General features: G+C 31.9%; 1 protein-coding gene across 2 annotated transcripts in view; it reads right to left on the bottom strand.

The window, feature by feature from the left end:
• Positions 1 to 14,608, bottom strand: part of ASCC3 (activating signal cointegrator 1 complex subunit 3) — a 323,207-nt gene that overhangs the window by 163,625 nt on the left and 144,974 nt on the right. Inside the window, exons 15-16 of one of the 2 annotated variants that reach the window (XM_003769315.4) lie at positions 6,468 to 6,659; positions 5,941 to 6,165 (exon numbers count right to left, since the gene is read on the bottom strand). In XM_003769315.4, the coding sequence (XP_003769363.1) occupies positions 5,941 to 6,165; positions 6,468 to 6,659 (417 nt within the window). Of the gene's footprint in view, positions 1 to 5,940; positions 6,166 to 6,467; positions 6,660 to 7,241; positions 7,395 to 14,608 lie in introns of those variants that run through there. The other variant, XM_023503135.2, reaches the window with a different exon arrangement.

Genomic DNA, 14,608 nt, shown 5'->3' with positions numbered 1-14,608 from the left:
TTAGGATATTTTTAGCAGTGTTATTAAAATATGTTTTACTTGAAACTGAATTAAAAACATAAAGAGTTTTAAATCTGTAAGAATTAATTTCACTATAACACAGTATCTTTAAGTTCAGACTTCTCTATTATATACACATACATACCTATATATGCATATGCATATATATATATATATATTCACAGATTATACCACTATTCCTTTTTTGAAACTCGAATGCAAATCATCTTTTACAATATCATGTAAAAGTTTTGTGAAAAAAAATTGAGCAAAATACATCAAAACTGTTTCTATTTCTCTAAATAATATTTTATTAAGAAAGTCATATTATAATTGTGTCACTAAAATACCTCTTTTTACTAAATATAGCATCATTAAATTATATCTGAATAATGGAAATGTTATTTATTCTTCAATTTTAATAATAAAAATTTACATTTTAAACAAGACAAATTGTAAATTTCATATCTATTTTTAATTCAGTCTGAAGTAAAATCTAATTCCTAATTTAGTATATTAGTTTTAAATTGATAATTTATACTTTATATATTTTTGTAATGCACAAAAAATTTTTTTCTTTTTTTTTTTGGCCTGGACTTGTGATTTCATGGGTCTAGATAAATTCTCTCTACCAACTGAGATCAAAAATCATGTTTTGTAAGTTAGTTTTAAAGTGCTGCCTGGAATATAGACTTAAACTAAGTCTTCTTGATTCCAAGGCCATCTCTCAATTCTCTATGCCATAATGCTGCTTAATAAAAATATTTTCATGAGTTTAATAACAGTAAAAAAAAGTAACTTAGATAATTTTGAACTCATCGAAATTCTGAAAATTCCACAATAATTAGAAATGTATTTTTAGGGGGTACAAAAGTCTTAGAAAATGGAAAAATTGTAATAACAAAATAATTAGGATAGCAACAGCACATAAATACAACAAATAAATAAGTAGTCATATTTCCTTTAATTGGAGTTTTCCATTTTATTAAAAATTTCATCAATGCACAACTTATATAATGTTCTTGTTCAATAATTTTATCCTCATAATAAAATAATAAAAGTAACTCTATCAAACTCCCAAATATTTTCTGAAAACTTAGTGATATTCACAGTGCATTTTTCCAAAAAGCCAAAAGAATGTATATCTAAAATGACTAATACCAATAACAAAAATAATTGCAGGCAGAATAATCCTCACATTCTAGTGTCTCAATCTTTTCACATCTCTACCTTTTAATTGTTAACAAAAACAAAAAATGAAAGTAAAATCAGTACCATTATTTAATTATATGAATTAAAAAGTTATTTAATGACATTAATTAAAATATTTTTACTACTATTCACTAGTAAAAAAGATTAAGAGATATGACAGGAAGAATACACACACACACACACACACACACACACACACACACTCTCTCTCTCTCTCTCTCTCTCACTCTCTCTTTCTCTTTCATCTACTGCAAAAATTAATGTGCTTTCAAAACCACAAATAGGAATACTCATTTGCATCAAATTTAACAAAATACAAAATAATTTAAAATTTTATTCTCCTATGGATTTCCTTATAATAAGAGGTATTAAATTCTTAAAGGAGTTACAACAAGAAAAGCTATAAAATGTCATTCCCTAAGGTTGTTAAATAATGGGACAGACATCCATTTGTCTATATGGCTTTAGGAGAAGTTAGTTTAAAGATAAGGTTAAAGTCTTCCTTAAAGTTCTTTTCCAAACATATAACCTAAGCTGTAAAATGAATTTTTTTTATCGTGGGATATATTAAGACATTTTAAAATAATATACCATTCTGAAAGTAGATAATTTTTTAAATAAACAAAAAATTACCCTATTCTAAGTATCAATAAAAAAAATAAATAATTTTTAAAAATACATTACAAGAATAATGATAAAAGAACAATGAGAATGGACTACAGAGTTAGCAGAGTTTTGCAAAAGAAGATTTCTGGATATTCACAATAAAAGAAATGTACTTTACCCAATGATAAAAATTTGTGCTTTTTTAGATATCAATCCTTGATCGCCACCTAGTGACAAAAATTAGTATCTACTTCTAAACAGTTGCTGAAAGGTAGCAATAACTTAAGTATACTTGTCTGATGAAATGAAAGGTATTTTATAATACCTTCCCATAATAAAACTTAGGAAAGTGATAATTTGTTACTTTGTTAAATAAAGGAGGATAACCAGTTGATCTTATATAAAAGGCAAATGTTATACTTTATTGCTCATATGTAATTTTAAAATGCGATTAATGAAAATTGGTTTCAAATTATGTATGTCGTTACAATAAATTTATCAAGTACTCTCCAGTCTACTATAAAAATTATCCCCAGGCTTTCTACATTTCTAAGGCTTAAGAAGCAGAGTAAGAGAAAAAGAAGTTAGAAGCTGCCAAAAGCAATTAGGTTTGTAAAAGATAATATTTCAAAGTATTTTTTCCCTCTTGACAGTTCGATTCTTGAAATGATATCTGATGACATCGTGAGGATCCTGTGTATTTGTTCATGAAAGGTAAGGCAGCATTAAGGGAGAGAACTTAGGGTTACCTTCAATATGAGGTGCATTCAAAAGTCTGGAAGAAGTTTGTCTGTTCTCTTAGTTCCTTTATTATACAATCTAGGATACTCCTATCAAAAAAAGATTAGTCCAAGGACTAACACATATTCCACTTACTTCTATCATTTAGTCCCCTAGTTGAGACAGTTGAAATCAAATTTGTCTTCTCTAGATCAATCCTATTAAATATGTACTATATTTTTTGATTGTTCCCTCCCCCTAGTTTTTGTGAATGTGCAGTCACAATGCTTAAAAGTGAGATTACCATTAGAAGGCTAAGGAAATCAAATGTTAAGAGATTTTTACAACAATTTTATTAAAAATCTTATTTCCAGTACTCCAATTTCTCATTTGGTCTCTGGCTTTATGATTATTTCCTGAGTATACAATGAGTATTCAGAATATAGAAATCCTAAAAGATAGAGATTAGATCTTTGTATATACAAAGTACACTCAATATTAGCAATGATGATTTCCCTCCTAACTTGTAGGCTTAAACAACTATACATTTTTTTGTTGGTGTTGAATTAAAAATAAATTCTTTATTGTAAACTTGAGTAACAGATACTTTTGTTTCCAAATAAATATTTAGGGTGTGATAATTTTGTTACATTTTCTTCTATTTGATCTGAGAAGTTAATTATTTATTGAATCTATCTGCCCATTCCCTGAAAAATATGAATAATAATAAATGATGACAATATTATAGGTGACTTTTCATAATTATTTTCTTTCTTGGCATTGAAGTTTTTTATTTGTGCATCAAACAGACAATTCTACGTTCCTTCAAGTATACTCAACTTTGCTTTAGAATCTAAGAAAATCTGACAAATGTAAAGTCATGTAATATGTTAATAAATCTGTCCATTTTTGAAAATTGAGAATATAAAGAATCTTGCATCAAGGTCTCAATTATTAATTTAATGCAATAAATGTTCAAGGGTGTCTTGTTCAAATTTCAGTTGGTTTGTGATGGCCTCTGAGGTTTCTTTCAACTAAGTAAATGTTATTCTGGATGGTTTTAGGCACTGATAATTTTCCTGACTTTAATCTTCTATGACTGTCCACATTCAATGATGATAATCTTCAATGATGTCCACAGTCTCATTCTTTCCATATCCCAGTAATTCTGAACCTCTGGATACCATACTACAAATCTCTTTTCCTATCCTCTCTGTTGTTTCCTTACTCCCATCACCCTTAATTCATTCCCTTCTATATTTACCCTTCCATGTGAGTGCACTTCTATCCATGCTTTCCATTGTGCTCTATTGAATTCTTATGTATCACTGGAAATCATTTCTGTGCTTGGTTGGCCTTCAGTGACTTTTAATGTTCTATGTTGCAAATCTTGAAATGGCTCACTCCCCCAAGAATTTGACTTGAAGGAAACCCAAAGGACAATGAAAAGGCATACAGAGAATATAAACAGAATGAAAAATATTCTCCTTCATTTTCAAGATCTTCTTGAGTAAAAGTATGAAAGGAATGCTACAAAAATAATAGGTTTCTCAGATTTACTGAGAAAGGCAGGAGGAATATCTAGAAAGAGAAATTCTATTCAAAATAAATAAAAATATATGGGATTAATTTAGTAAGACATTACTGAAACAAAATAAAATCTCAAAATACTTTTTACAAAAATTGATTTAAAAATTAAAGAAATTTTCTGTTGGGGCAGATTTCTGCCAATATATTAAAAATGTCAACAATATCTAAATTAACCTCCTAAATTAGTGTCACATTGCTCAAACTACCATGGGGTCATTTTATTGATCTGGGGGGGGGGGGGGGGGGGGGGGGGGGGGGGGGGAGAGAGAAAGAATTAATCTGGAATAAAATTGGCTTAGACCAGCATGTTATACCATATTCAAGAAGAATTCCAAAAAGATAAATGACTTAAGTATAAAAAGTCCCATCATTAAAAATAATATTAATAAGGATCAGGAGAAAGAACTATTCATAATTATGGTTAAAAAAAAAAAAAGCAGAATCAGTAACCAAAGTATAGAGTAGATCACAAAAGATCAAAATTAATATTTATTAATATAAAGATTATAATACATATTAATCATATTAAATTAAAAAGCATCTGCATGGAAAAAAAAACTTGAGGAATATTTTTTTAAAACAAGCATTTCTGAGGTAAGTCTGATATTTCCAAAGTAAATAGAAACTATTATCCTGTTATCTTTATCTTCAAAATGGAATTTTTGCTTCTGGATAATGAAAAAGAAAGAAATAAAATTCCATAATTTCTATCAACTAAGAAGATGAAGATTTCATAAGAGAAACAATATTATTGTAAAAAGCTAAGGAATAGGAATTACAAGATCTTGGTTTTGCCCCATCTTTGCTTCTTGATAGAAGTATAACAGAAGATACGTCCTTTAACTTGTAGGAATATACATTTTCTTATCTGCAAACTAGAATCAATAACTTGTACTATTTATCTCATAGCATTTTTCTGAAGAAAACAATTAAAGCATTCTATAAATGTGAACTCTTCTAATTATTCTGTTTTTAGCCCCCCTCCCCCCCAAAAAAGGTACTATCTGAAGCCTAACCAAAAAAAAAAAGATATAATAAAGAAGATGAAACTGGAATATGAACATCTCTTTCCATAAACTATATTGGGGGCAGCTAAGTGGATAGAACACCAGTCCTGAAGTCAAGAGGACATAACTTCAAATCTGGTTTCAGACACTTAACACTTCCTAGCTGTATGACCCTAGGCAAGTCACTTAACCTCAATTGCGTGGGGGGGGGAGAACCAACACACACACACACACACACACACACACACACACACACACACACACACCACTATATTGAAAATAAAATTATTACCTGACAAAAAACAGAATATAAGGACTTACCAATTTATTTGACTAAATTCTGATAAAGATTTAACAATTTTACAATAAAGACTACATATTAAATAAAGCTTTCTTGAGTGAAAGACTGATTACAAATTTTTTTTAAATACAAATATGCATGTTAAACTGGAATTTATTTCTTTTTCATGTTGAATGGAAGAATATAGGGAAGATTTATTGAAAGCCAAGGAGGATGGGGACAGAAAGAAGTTTAGAAATCCTAGACTATGAGCTCTTTGCAATTTACATTATCATTATTTACTAGTTATATATTATGATATTTAAATCTGGATTAGTTACACTGTAGATCACATGAGAGATTTACATACTACTTTTCTGTACAATGATACTCAGATGCCAATTTTGAGAAAACCTTATAGAAAGGCATTGTTTTTCTGTTTTTCTTTGCTCTCTTCCCAAGAGTATTTAGGTCTTTCAGCCAGCTAGTTTCTAAGATAACAAGTTATCATTAATCAGATCTTACCTCTGCATTCAGATTATCTGCAAGGCTTTCCAAAAATTGGCTTTCAATTGGATTCTGTTGAGTAAGTAGGGTCAGGTAATGGCTGAGTTTATCATGAGTTGTTATGATTATGCCTTCTCCAAATTTATCAAACTGTGGCCTTCCAGCTCGACCAAATATCTGCATGACATCTAAAATTCCAAGGTCAACAAAGGAACCTCTCTTTGCAGCATATATTTGTGTTCCCTGGTTAAAGAAAAAGTTAATAAAAATTAACATAAACACATACAAACATAATCCTGATGAGATGAATGCTGAAATTAGGCAAATATGGTATGATTTCAAAAGTGTACTTTACTTAATCCTATCATAATCAATGATACAGTTAACTTTTTATAATACATACTAGGTTCTCAATGGAGAAAATAATTTAAAGTCAATCAGACCACCTAAAACACAATTATTTTTCAGTATGAATAGTTTCATAGGTTTCTTTTTTTTTTTTTTTTAAATAGATACATATCCATGTGAGAAGGATAAGCTCTTACCTTAATGATAACAGCATGAGCAGGGAGATTGACACCCCATGCTAATGTAGCTGTACAAACTAGAACTTTGATATGTCCATGAGAAAACAGGTTTTCAACCAAACTTCTGTCTTGTCGAAGCATTCCAGCATGATGAATACTAAAGCCATCTGGAAACATTTCTCGCAACTGCTTATTTCTTGACTTTTGCACCTGCAGTAAGTAAAAAATCAGAATTTATGAAAGAAACATTCCCATCATTTTAGCATCATTATTGAATGTTATGTTCCTCCCACTAAAAGTCTCTAAGACAATTTAGTGTCAGTTTTTCAAATTATAATTAAGTCTAGACTATTTAATGAAGCTAATAGTGAAGGTCTCATAAAACTGGTTAGTCTATTGAAAAACATTTATGTGAACTGGAAAGTCTTAAAGATAGAGATAAATGAGATAGGTAAGAAGCTTAAATACAGTCTATAATAAGAATTCTTAGTATTTTGAGGTTTATATTCCATAACTGACACCAGTGAAAAGAAAAATACAATTTTCCTGAACTGACAAATGAGAGAAATACCCACCAAAACCCCAGCAAAATAAAAATCAACATGTGACAATGAAATATGTAAACAATATTCCAAAAGAAAAAACAAAGCTATGAAAGGGAAAGTAATTATGACCCCTGGAAGCTGCAAGAAAAGTAGCTAAATGGTGAATATGAAGCTCGCTGGGCAAGTGTGAGGGACAGCCATGAAATGTCTGAATAAGAGGGAAATAAGTGGTACCTGAAGAGAAAGAGCTGACTGTACAGGCAAAATTTCATTATAATGAGCTTCAGAGGACAGCCATATATGCCTTTTAGTTGAATTTTGTTGTAATGCATGTATTGCTAGAAATCATACTCCTAGTCTTCAGGCGGTGGAGGCAAAGGAGAGCTGATTCCCAACCTCCCTGTAGTGAGACAATAAGTGAAAAGAAGCCTGAACCCAGTAGGGAAGAAGAGATGTGTCATGTGTTCTAATCATTTCTATCATTCTAAATTCTTATATCTGAGCACCTAGTGTTTATTTGGGACGTCATTTTTAAAAAATCTTAGTTTTTGAAAACACAAATGTGAAGTTAACAAGTATTTACTAAGCACCTACTATGTGCTAGGCCCTATGTTAAGCTTTGGAGACAGAAAGAAAAGCAAAACAAAATAGTCCTTGCTCTCAAGGAGCTCACAATCTAATGGGGAAAACAACATGCTAATAGCTATATAAAAACTATTTCTATTTCTTCTTTATCTTTCCCTACATATATAAATAAATAAAAACATTCAAGATAAATTAGAGATAATCTCAGAGGAAAGGCACAGAAAAACTGGGAAAGGCTTCTTACAAAAGACAGCTAGCCTAAAAGATGGATAAATTGCTGGGTATCAAGAAGATCTGAATTCAAATTTGTCTGCAGACAATACTAATTATGTGATCATTTAGCTTCTGTTAGCCTCAATTTCCCCAACTGTAATGAGTTTAATAATAACACCTATTTCCCAATGAGATAATACTTATAAAGCACTTAGCACAGTGCCTGGCCCATAGTAAGCACTCTATAAATGCTAACGTTATCCTCATCATCTTAAAAGATGGAATCTTAGCTGGGAATTGAAGGAAGCCAGAGAACCGAAAAGGTAGAGATGACAGTATTCTAGGCATGGGGAACAGCCAGTAAAAATAACTGGAGTCAGGAAATGAATGTTTTGTGCAACAATCAGCAAAGAGGCCAGTGTTAGGGATTACAACTACATGGATGGAGGGGAGTAAGCTGTAAAAATACTAGAAGGTAGAAGGGAGATCCAAGTTATGAAGGGCTTTAAAGGCAAACAGAGGATTTTATATTTGATTCTTGAAGTAGAAAGTCACTGGATTCTACTGAAAGGAGGTTGCTCCTGTAACATGGTCAGAGCTGTACTCTAGGAAGATACTTTTAGTAGCTGATTGGAGAACAGAGTAAAGTAGAGAAATAGTTTAGGCTAAGAGATTAATAAAAGATTACTGCAGTAGTTTCTGTATGAGGTAAAGGAGACCCGTACTATGGTGGCAATGTCGGAGGAGAGAAAAGGGAGTATATAAAATGCTCCAAAAATAGAATCAACAGGATTTATCAATTCATTGGAGAGGGAGATGAGAAAGTGAGAAATTAAAGATGACATAGAATTGTGAGCTTGCCTAACAGGAAAGATGATATATAGTACCCTCAACAATGAAAGGGCAGTTAGAAAAAGGAAGGGTTTAAGAGGAAAAACAGTTTTCAGTTTTAGGCACACCGACTTTAAAATGTGTGTGGGGCATCCAATTCAAGATATTTAAAAGCAGCTGGAAACTAGAGTTTAATAAAGAGATTGGAGCTGGATTTATATTTGGGAGCTGATTTCACAACACCAAGTAAAATATTATACAGGAAGAAGAGAAACCAGGAAAGAGTTTTAGGGACACCTCCAGTTAGCAAGCATGCCTTGGCTGAAGTTCTATTAAAAAGAAAATGAGAAAGAGCAGTCATAAGGAAAATTGGAGAGAACTATGTCAAAAGAAAGCTTAGGAAGAAGAAAACATCAAAAAGAGAATGATCAACTATACTAAAGACTGTAAAGAGGTCAAAAAAGACTGAGAAAAGGTCATCAGATTTGACAATCAAGAGATCCATTGGTAACTTTGGAGAGAGAAATTTCAAATGAGAGAAGCTGGAAACCATACTGCAGAGAGAGTTAAGAAGAAAAAGAGAAGTAAAAAAGTGAAGGCAGTGTTTAGATGTGAAAGGGAGGGATATCACACTGGATGGCAGCTAAAGGTGATGGATAGATCAAATAAGGTTTTGTTTTGGTTATTTGTTTTTGTGAATGTCAAGTATGTTTGAGATGAAGATGTACACCTACAGTTGAAAATTAATTGCTATTTTACAGAATGTCAAAGGCCATGAAAGGTCAGCTTTGGTTTAATTCACCTTAACTCTCTTCTTTCCTTCTTTAATATGGTACAAACCTTATAAATTGGAGATTTGCCTTAAGGATTTAGTACACTGATAGGAACCAAATATAGATACTATATATAACTACTAAATATAGATGGTTTATTTTAAACAGATAATGAAAGCGTCACTGATTATCAACTGGACCTTAGACCTACTGTCAAAGAAGGCCATCTAATATAGTTAATCTATAATAAGGTTTTTCCACTAAGGTTGAATAGTTATATGTATTGAAATAATATTTTTAAAAACCATTAATACCTTTTCTATAGAGTTTTTAATCTAATTTATGAATAAAACAAGTAATTTAAATAAAATATCAGATCTTGTTACTCTCTTACTTTCACAGGGGAGAAAATAAAATGACACAGAAACTGAAATTTAATCAGATTCAAGTGTATAGGTAAAGAATGGTAGATTGAATAGGTGAGAAAAATAAAACTCAAAAAGATCTAGACTAGTAGGGGGGAAAAGCTAACTTCCTGTCCTGCTCTTCTCTCACTAAAAATTATTAATTTGAAAACATCTGAAAATTGGAACTATTAAGAGTATCCACAGAATCACTTAAACATCCTAAAAATATTCACAGTAAAAAATTACTCTGATTAGAATATTTTACAAATGCAATTTGAAATATTGATGTTAGCTAACAAATAATATGAGAGCAAAATTTATTAAACAAATAAAGAATTATTTATAAATATGAAAAAAATGCTACAAATTTGTCTGTAAAAATTATACTAAAACTTCAGATTATTTAAATTTTTTTTAAAGCTGTTTTACTGTAGGCAACTTCCTCTAACAATGAAAATCAACAATTACTGACCAATAAAGAGTGTTAAAGAGCTACCTGCTGGCAACCAAGAGGCTTTTTAGGTCTTTTCAATGACTTTAAGAATTTTCCCCTTAGCTCAATGCTTGTATTTTTATTATGTGGATCTTATTTACAAGACAAGATATAAAATCTTACCTATTAAAACTACCAAACATATTTGTATAATGAATATCTTTCAAAACACTTCAACATAATTATGTAGCTTGTATCTCTACAACTGTGAGAAATTAATAGTGTCTGATTTGTTCCATTTCATAAATGAGAAAAATGAAGTTTAGAAAGGTTTGAGTAATCTGCCACTAGTCACATAAGTTTTAAAGCTGAAGCCAGGATTTGATATTAGCACACTTTCCACAAGAAAGGTAGTGTAGTAAAGAGATGAAAAACAGCTGAAATTGGAGATGGGAGCACCTGGATTCAAATCATATTCATTTGCTGCAGGTCCCACCAGTCCATAACACCAAAACACTCACCAAACAGGATTGTTTTAAGGATCACAAAAGATAATACGGTAAAACATCACAAAATAAACATTAGTTATTATTACAAGAAAGCTATATTATTTCTTGCAATATAAAAAATGACCAAAATTTAATATTACCAACCTTTTTATTTTATATATTATGCTACATTTGGTAAACTGAAACCATAAACTTAATTTCATTTTATAGTATCATATATTTATTTCAATCTCCACTAAAATTCTAAAGAGTAAGCTATTTTACACACACACACACACACACACACACCTTTTATCAAGCAAACTAGAAAGGCTTTAAATATAGGCTGAGTAAATAACTGGACTTCTATTGCCAAAGGAGGATGCCTAAATTTGGAAAGCCTTATCACTAGTAGACTTGGAGAGAGATGAATTCTTTGGCCACAACAATTCTTGAAAAATGTTTTAAATAATGGCCCTGGTGATACATCTTCCATCTGCCCTGATTTCTAGAAAAGTTTGTCAGCAGTACAAAGTTAGCAAACAACGGTAAGAGCAAGCTTGAACCTATGACAGCCATTTTTAAAATTTTCAGGTGACTAAGCCTAAGAAACACTGTAAAGCAAGACTTGATTTTTGTTGATTGTCTAGATTATCTAAGAAAGCAAAGGAGAAATTGTTAATGCAGATTAAAATTAAAAGTCTGTGTTACTCCACAAGTTAAATACCCACAATAAGAGTCTTCCAGGTTGGGGGGGAGGGGAGAGAGGGAAGGAAAGAAGAAAGAGGATGAGGCAAAGCAACCTATTAAACAAACTAAGACAAAAGAAAATTCTGTTCTAAGTTTAGTGGTTGTTAGTGATCAGATGAATCAAAGAGTAGACAGCCAAAATGTCAAATGAGAAGACCAAATCTAATGAATTAAAAGTATTAATACACATAAATGTAAAATCTTAAACATTTAAAAAAAAATCAGTCAAAAAAAAAAGGAAAAACAAAATGAAGTGTGAAAAGATAAAACAATTCTATGAGTGGTAAGAAAATAATTTTGAGTTTGCAAAAACCAGGCAAGCTAAAAATTAGTCAATGGTGTAACAAAGAAGGTCTAAACATTAATACTATGCTAGACTGTACTGAGCAAGGAAGGAGGGAACCAGAAAAAGAGGCAAGAACGGAAGAGGGAGGAAAAAGGGAGGAGAAATTTAGAATTAGAAGTGATCTTATCATCAACCATAACTTATCAAGTTCAACTTCCTCTCTTTATGGAAAAGGAAACTGAGTAATAAAATAACTTGCCCAAGGTCCCTCAGCTAATAAGTATCTGAGGTGGGATTTGAACCTAAAGTCTTCCTGGCTCCCAGAAGGATGCTACTACACTTTGGGTTGCAAATTCAACAGAAAACCAGTATAATAATGAAGGTTGGATCTGGCCTTTTGAGCCAGAGGATTTTGACTTTTCCCCTACAATGTAAATTGTTAATAAGAGTTTATCGATTTTAATTTTATTATTTTCCCTATACATATTCAAAACAATTTTTTTCATTTGTTTTTAAGATTTTTGAGTTCTAGGTTCTCTCTCTTATCCCCACACACAATTAAGAAACTACATGGGAAGTTATGTAAAACATTTCCATAAAAGTCAAGTTGTGAAATGAAAATAAAACCCCCAAGAAAAATTAAGTTAAAAATAAAGATATTTTTATCTTTATTCCAGATGGCGGAAAGGACACAGGCATCTTCCTAGGCTCTCCTTTTCCCTCAATCAATTTTATTTTTTTTTATTATAAAACTTTTTATTTACAAGATATACCCTCAATCAATTTTAATGAAATTCAGACTAGGAATCAGTGCTTGACTGTTAGACCCCACGAATATTGGGAGTACAACACATTATCACCCAAAGATAATCACGCAATTTGCCAGAAAAAGTCTGTGTTTGCTCTTGCAGGGAGACAGGACCAGGGCAGATTCAGGCAGGCAATAAGAGCTCAGGGAACTGCTCATACTGAGCACACTGGAGAGGGGCGGGGTGTGGTCTCTGCTGGCAGAAAATATTCAGGGAGAGGTCTACCACAGTGTGAGCTACTCTGGCCTGTCAATGAGCCAGTAGATCAGCAGAGAAGTTATTAACACGGGGGTAAAGACTATAACCCCAAAATGCTAGAGTCTCTCAAGACCTGATGACATCCACCCAGCATCCAGAGTGACTCAGCATGATCCAGGAGCAGCCACAGTCACTGCTCCCAGTGCAGATACTGCCTTCCCACTGCCACTGATTTCAGCACAACTGCTAATCCCAACGCAGCCTGTGGGTGCTGTCTCACTGCTGCCTCACCGCCACTTCCTGTTGTCTGTAGAGGTATCTTGGAAATACCCTACTACCCCCCATAAAGAAACCACAGCTTTGGTTTTTTTCTTTTCTTAAAATGAGAAAAAAAAGCTAAGTGAGCTCTAACTATGGATAGATTCTATATGGAAAGGGAGCAGACTTCAAACCCTGAAGAGACTAAAAACAGTTTATCTCTAGAAGCAAAAATGGATATGATCTGGTCTCCACCACATAAGGCTCTCATGGAAGAAATTAAAAAGGACCTTAAAAGAGAGCTAGAAGAAAAATGGGGAAGAGAAAGGAAAGCTTTGCAAGAGGGTCAGGATAAGACATATAACTGATTAAAAGATAGAGGGGGAAAAGAAATCAACTTGCTGAAAAACGGAATTTGTGAATTGGAAAAAAAAAATTCTTAAAAAAAAAATTGGCAAAATGGAAAAAAAATTCCATATAACAAAACAACTCATTTAAAAACTCAATTGGACAAATACAAAAAGAAATTTAAAAAAGTAAATGAAGGGAATCATTCATTAAAAATCAGATTTGAACAAATGGAAATGAATGACTCGCGGAGACACCAAGAATCAGTCAAACAAAACCAAAAAAATGAAAAAATAGAAAAAAAGTTAAAGACCTACTTGGGAAAACAAGAGACCTGGAAAATAGATCTAAGAGAGAATCTGAGAGTTACTGGACTTCTTGAAAATCATGATGGGGAAAAAAAGGGCCTAGACACTATTTTTCAGGAAATCATCAAGGAGAACTGTCCAGATGTTATAGAAACAGAAGGCAAAATAGACATTGAAAGAATTCATCGATCACAAAATCAAAACTCCAAGAAATATTATGGCTAAATTCCAAAACTATCAAACCAAGATAAAAATACAATAAGCAGCCAAAAAAAAAAAAAAAAATTCAAATACCAAGGAGCCATAATAAGGATCACTTGGGATCTAGCAGCATTCACATTAAAGGATCAAAGGGCCTGGAATCTGATATTCCAAAAGGAAAAAGAATTGGAATACAGCCAAGAATAAACTACCCAGCCAAATGGAGCATTTTCTTCCAAGGAAGAAGATGGATATTCAATGAAATAGGTGACTTCCATCTATTTCTGACAAAAAAACTGAATTAAACAAAAAGTTTGACCTCCAAATACAGGACTCAAGAGAAACCTAAAAAGGTAAAAAGAAATCTTGGGAACTATATTTCTGTTATGAGTATATATAAAGAGTACATGTATATTTTGGTTTTGCTGTTATAAAAAAGAATCTAGAGGTGCAAAGGAAATTGTACTAAAAAACGGAAAAGTGGAGGTATTACATCTCAGAAAGAGGCGAAGGAAACTTATTATATCTGAGGGGAAAAAAAAGGGAGGAGGGATGGACATAGTGTGAATCTCACTCTCATCAAAAATAGCTCAAAGAGAAAATATTAGATGTATTTGATTTACAGAGAAACTTCTCCCACTTCATTGAAAAGTGGGAAGGGAAAAGTGAAAAAAGAAGGAGTAGGATAAACAGAAGGGAAAAGAGAAATTGTAAGGAAAAGGTTTA

Source organism: Sarcophilus harrisii, chromosome 4, assembly GCF_902635505.1.
Source record: "Sarcophilus harrisii chromosome 4, mSarHar1.11, whole genome shotgun sequence".
Classification (NCBI taxonomy): domain Eukaryota; kingdom Metazoa; phylum Chordata; class Mammalia; order Dasyuromorphia; family Dasyuridae; genus Sarcophilus; species Sarcophilus harrisii.
The sequence above is the reverse complement of the archived record's forward strand: the minus strand, read 5'-3'. Positions and strand labels throughout refer to the sequence as shown.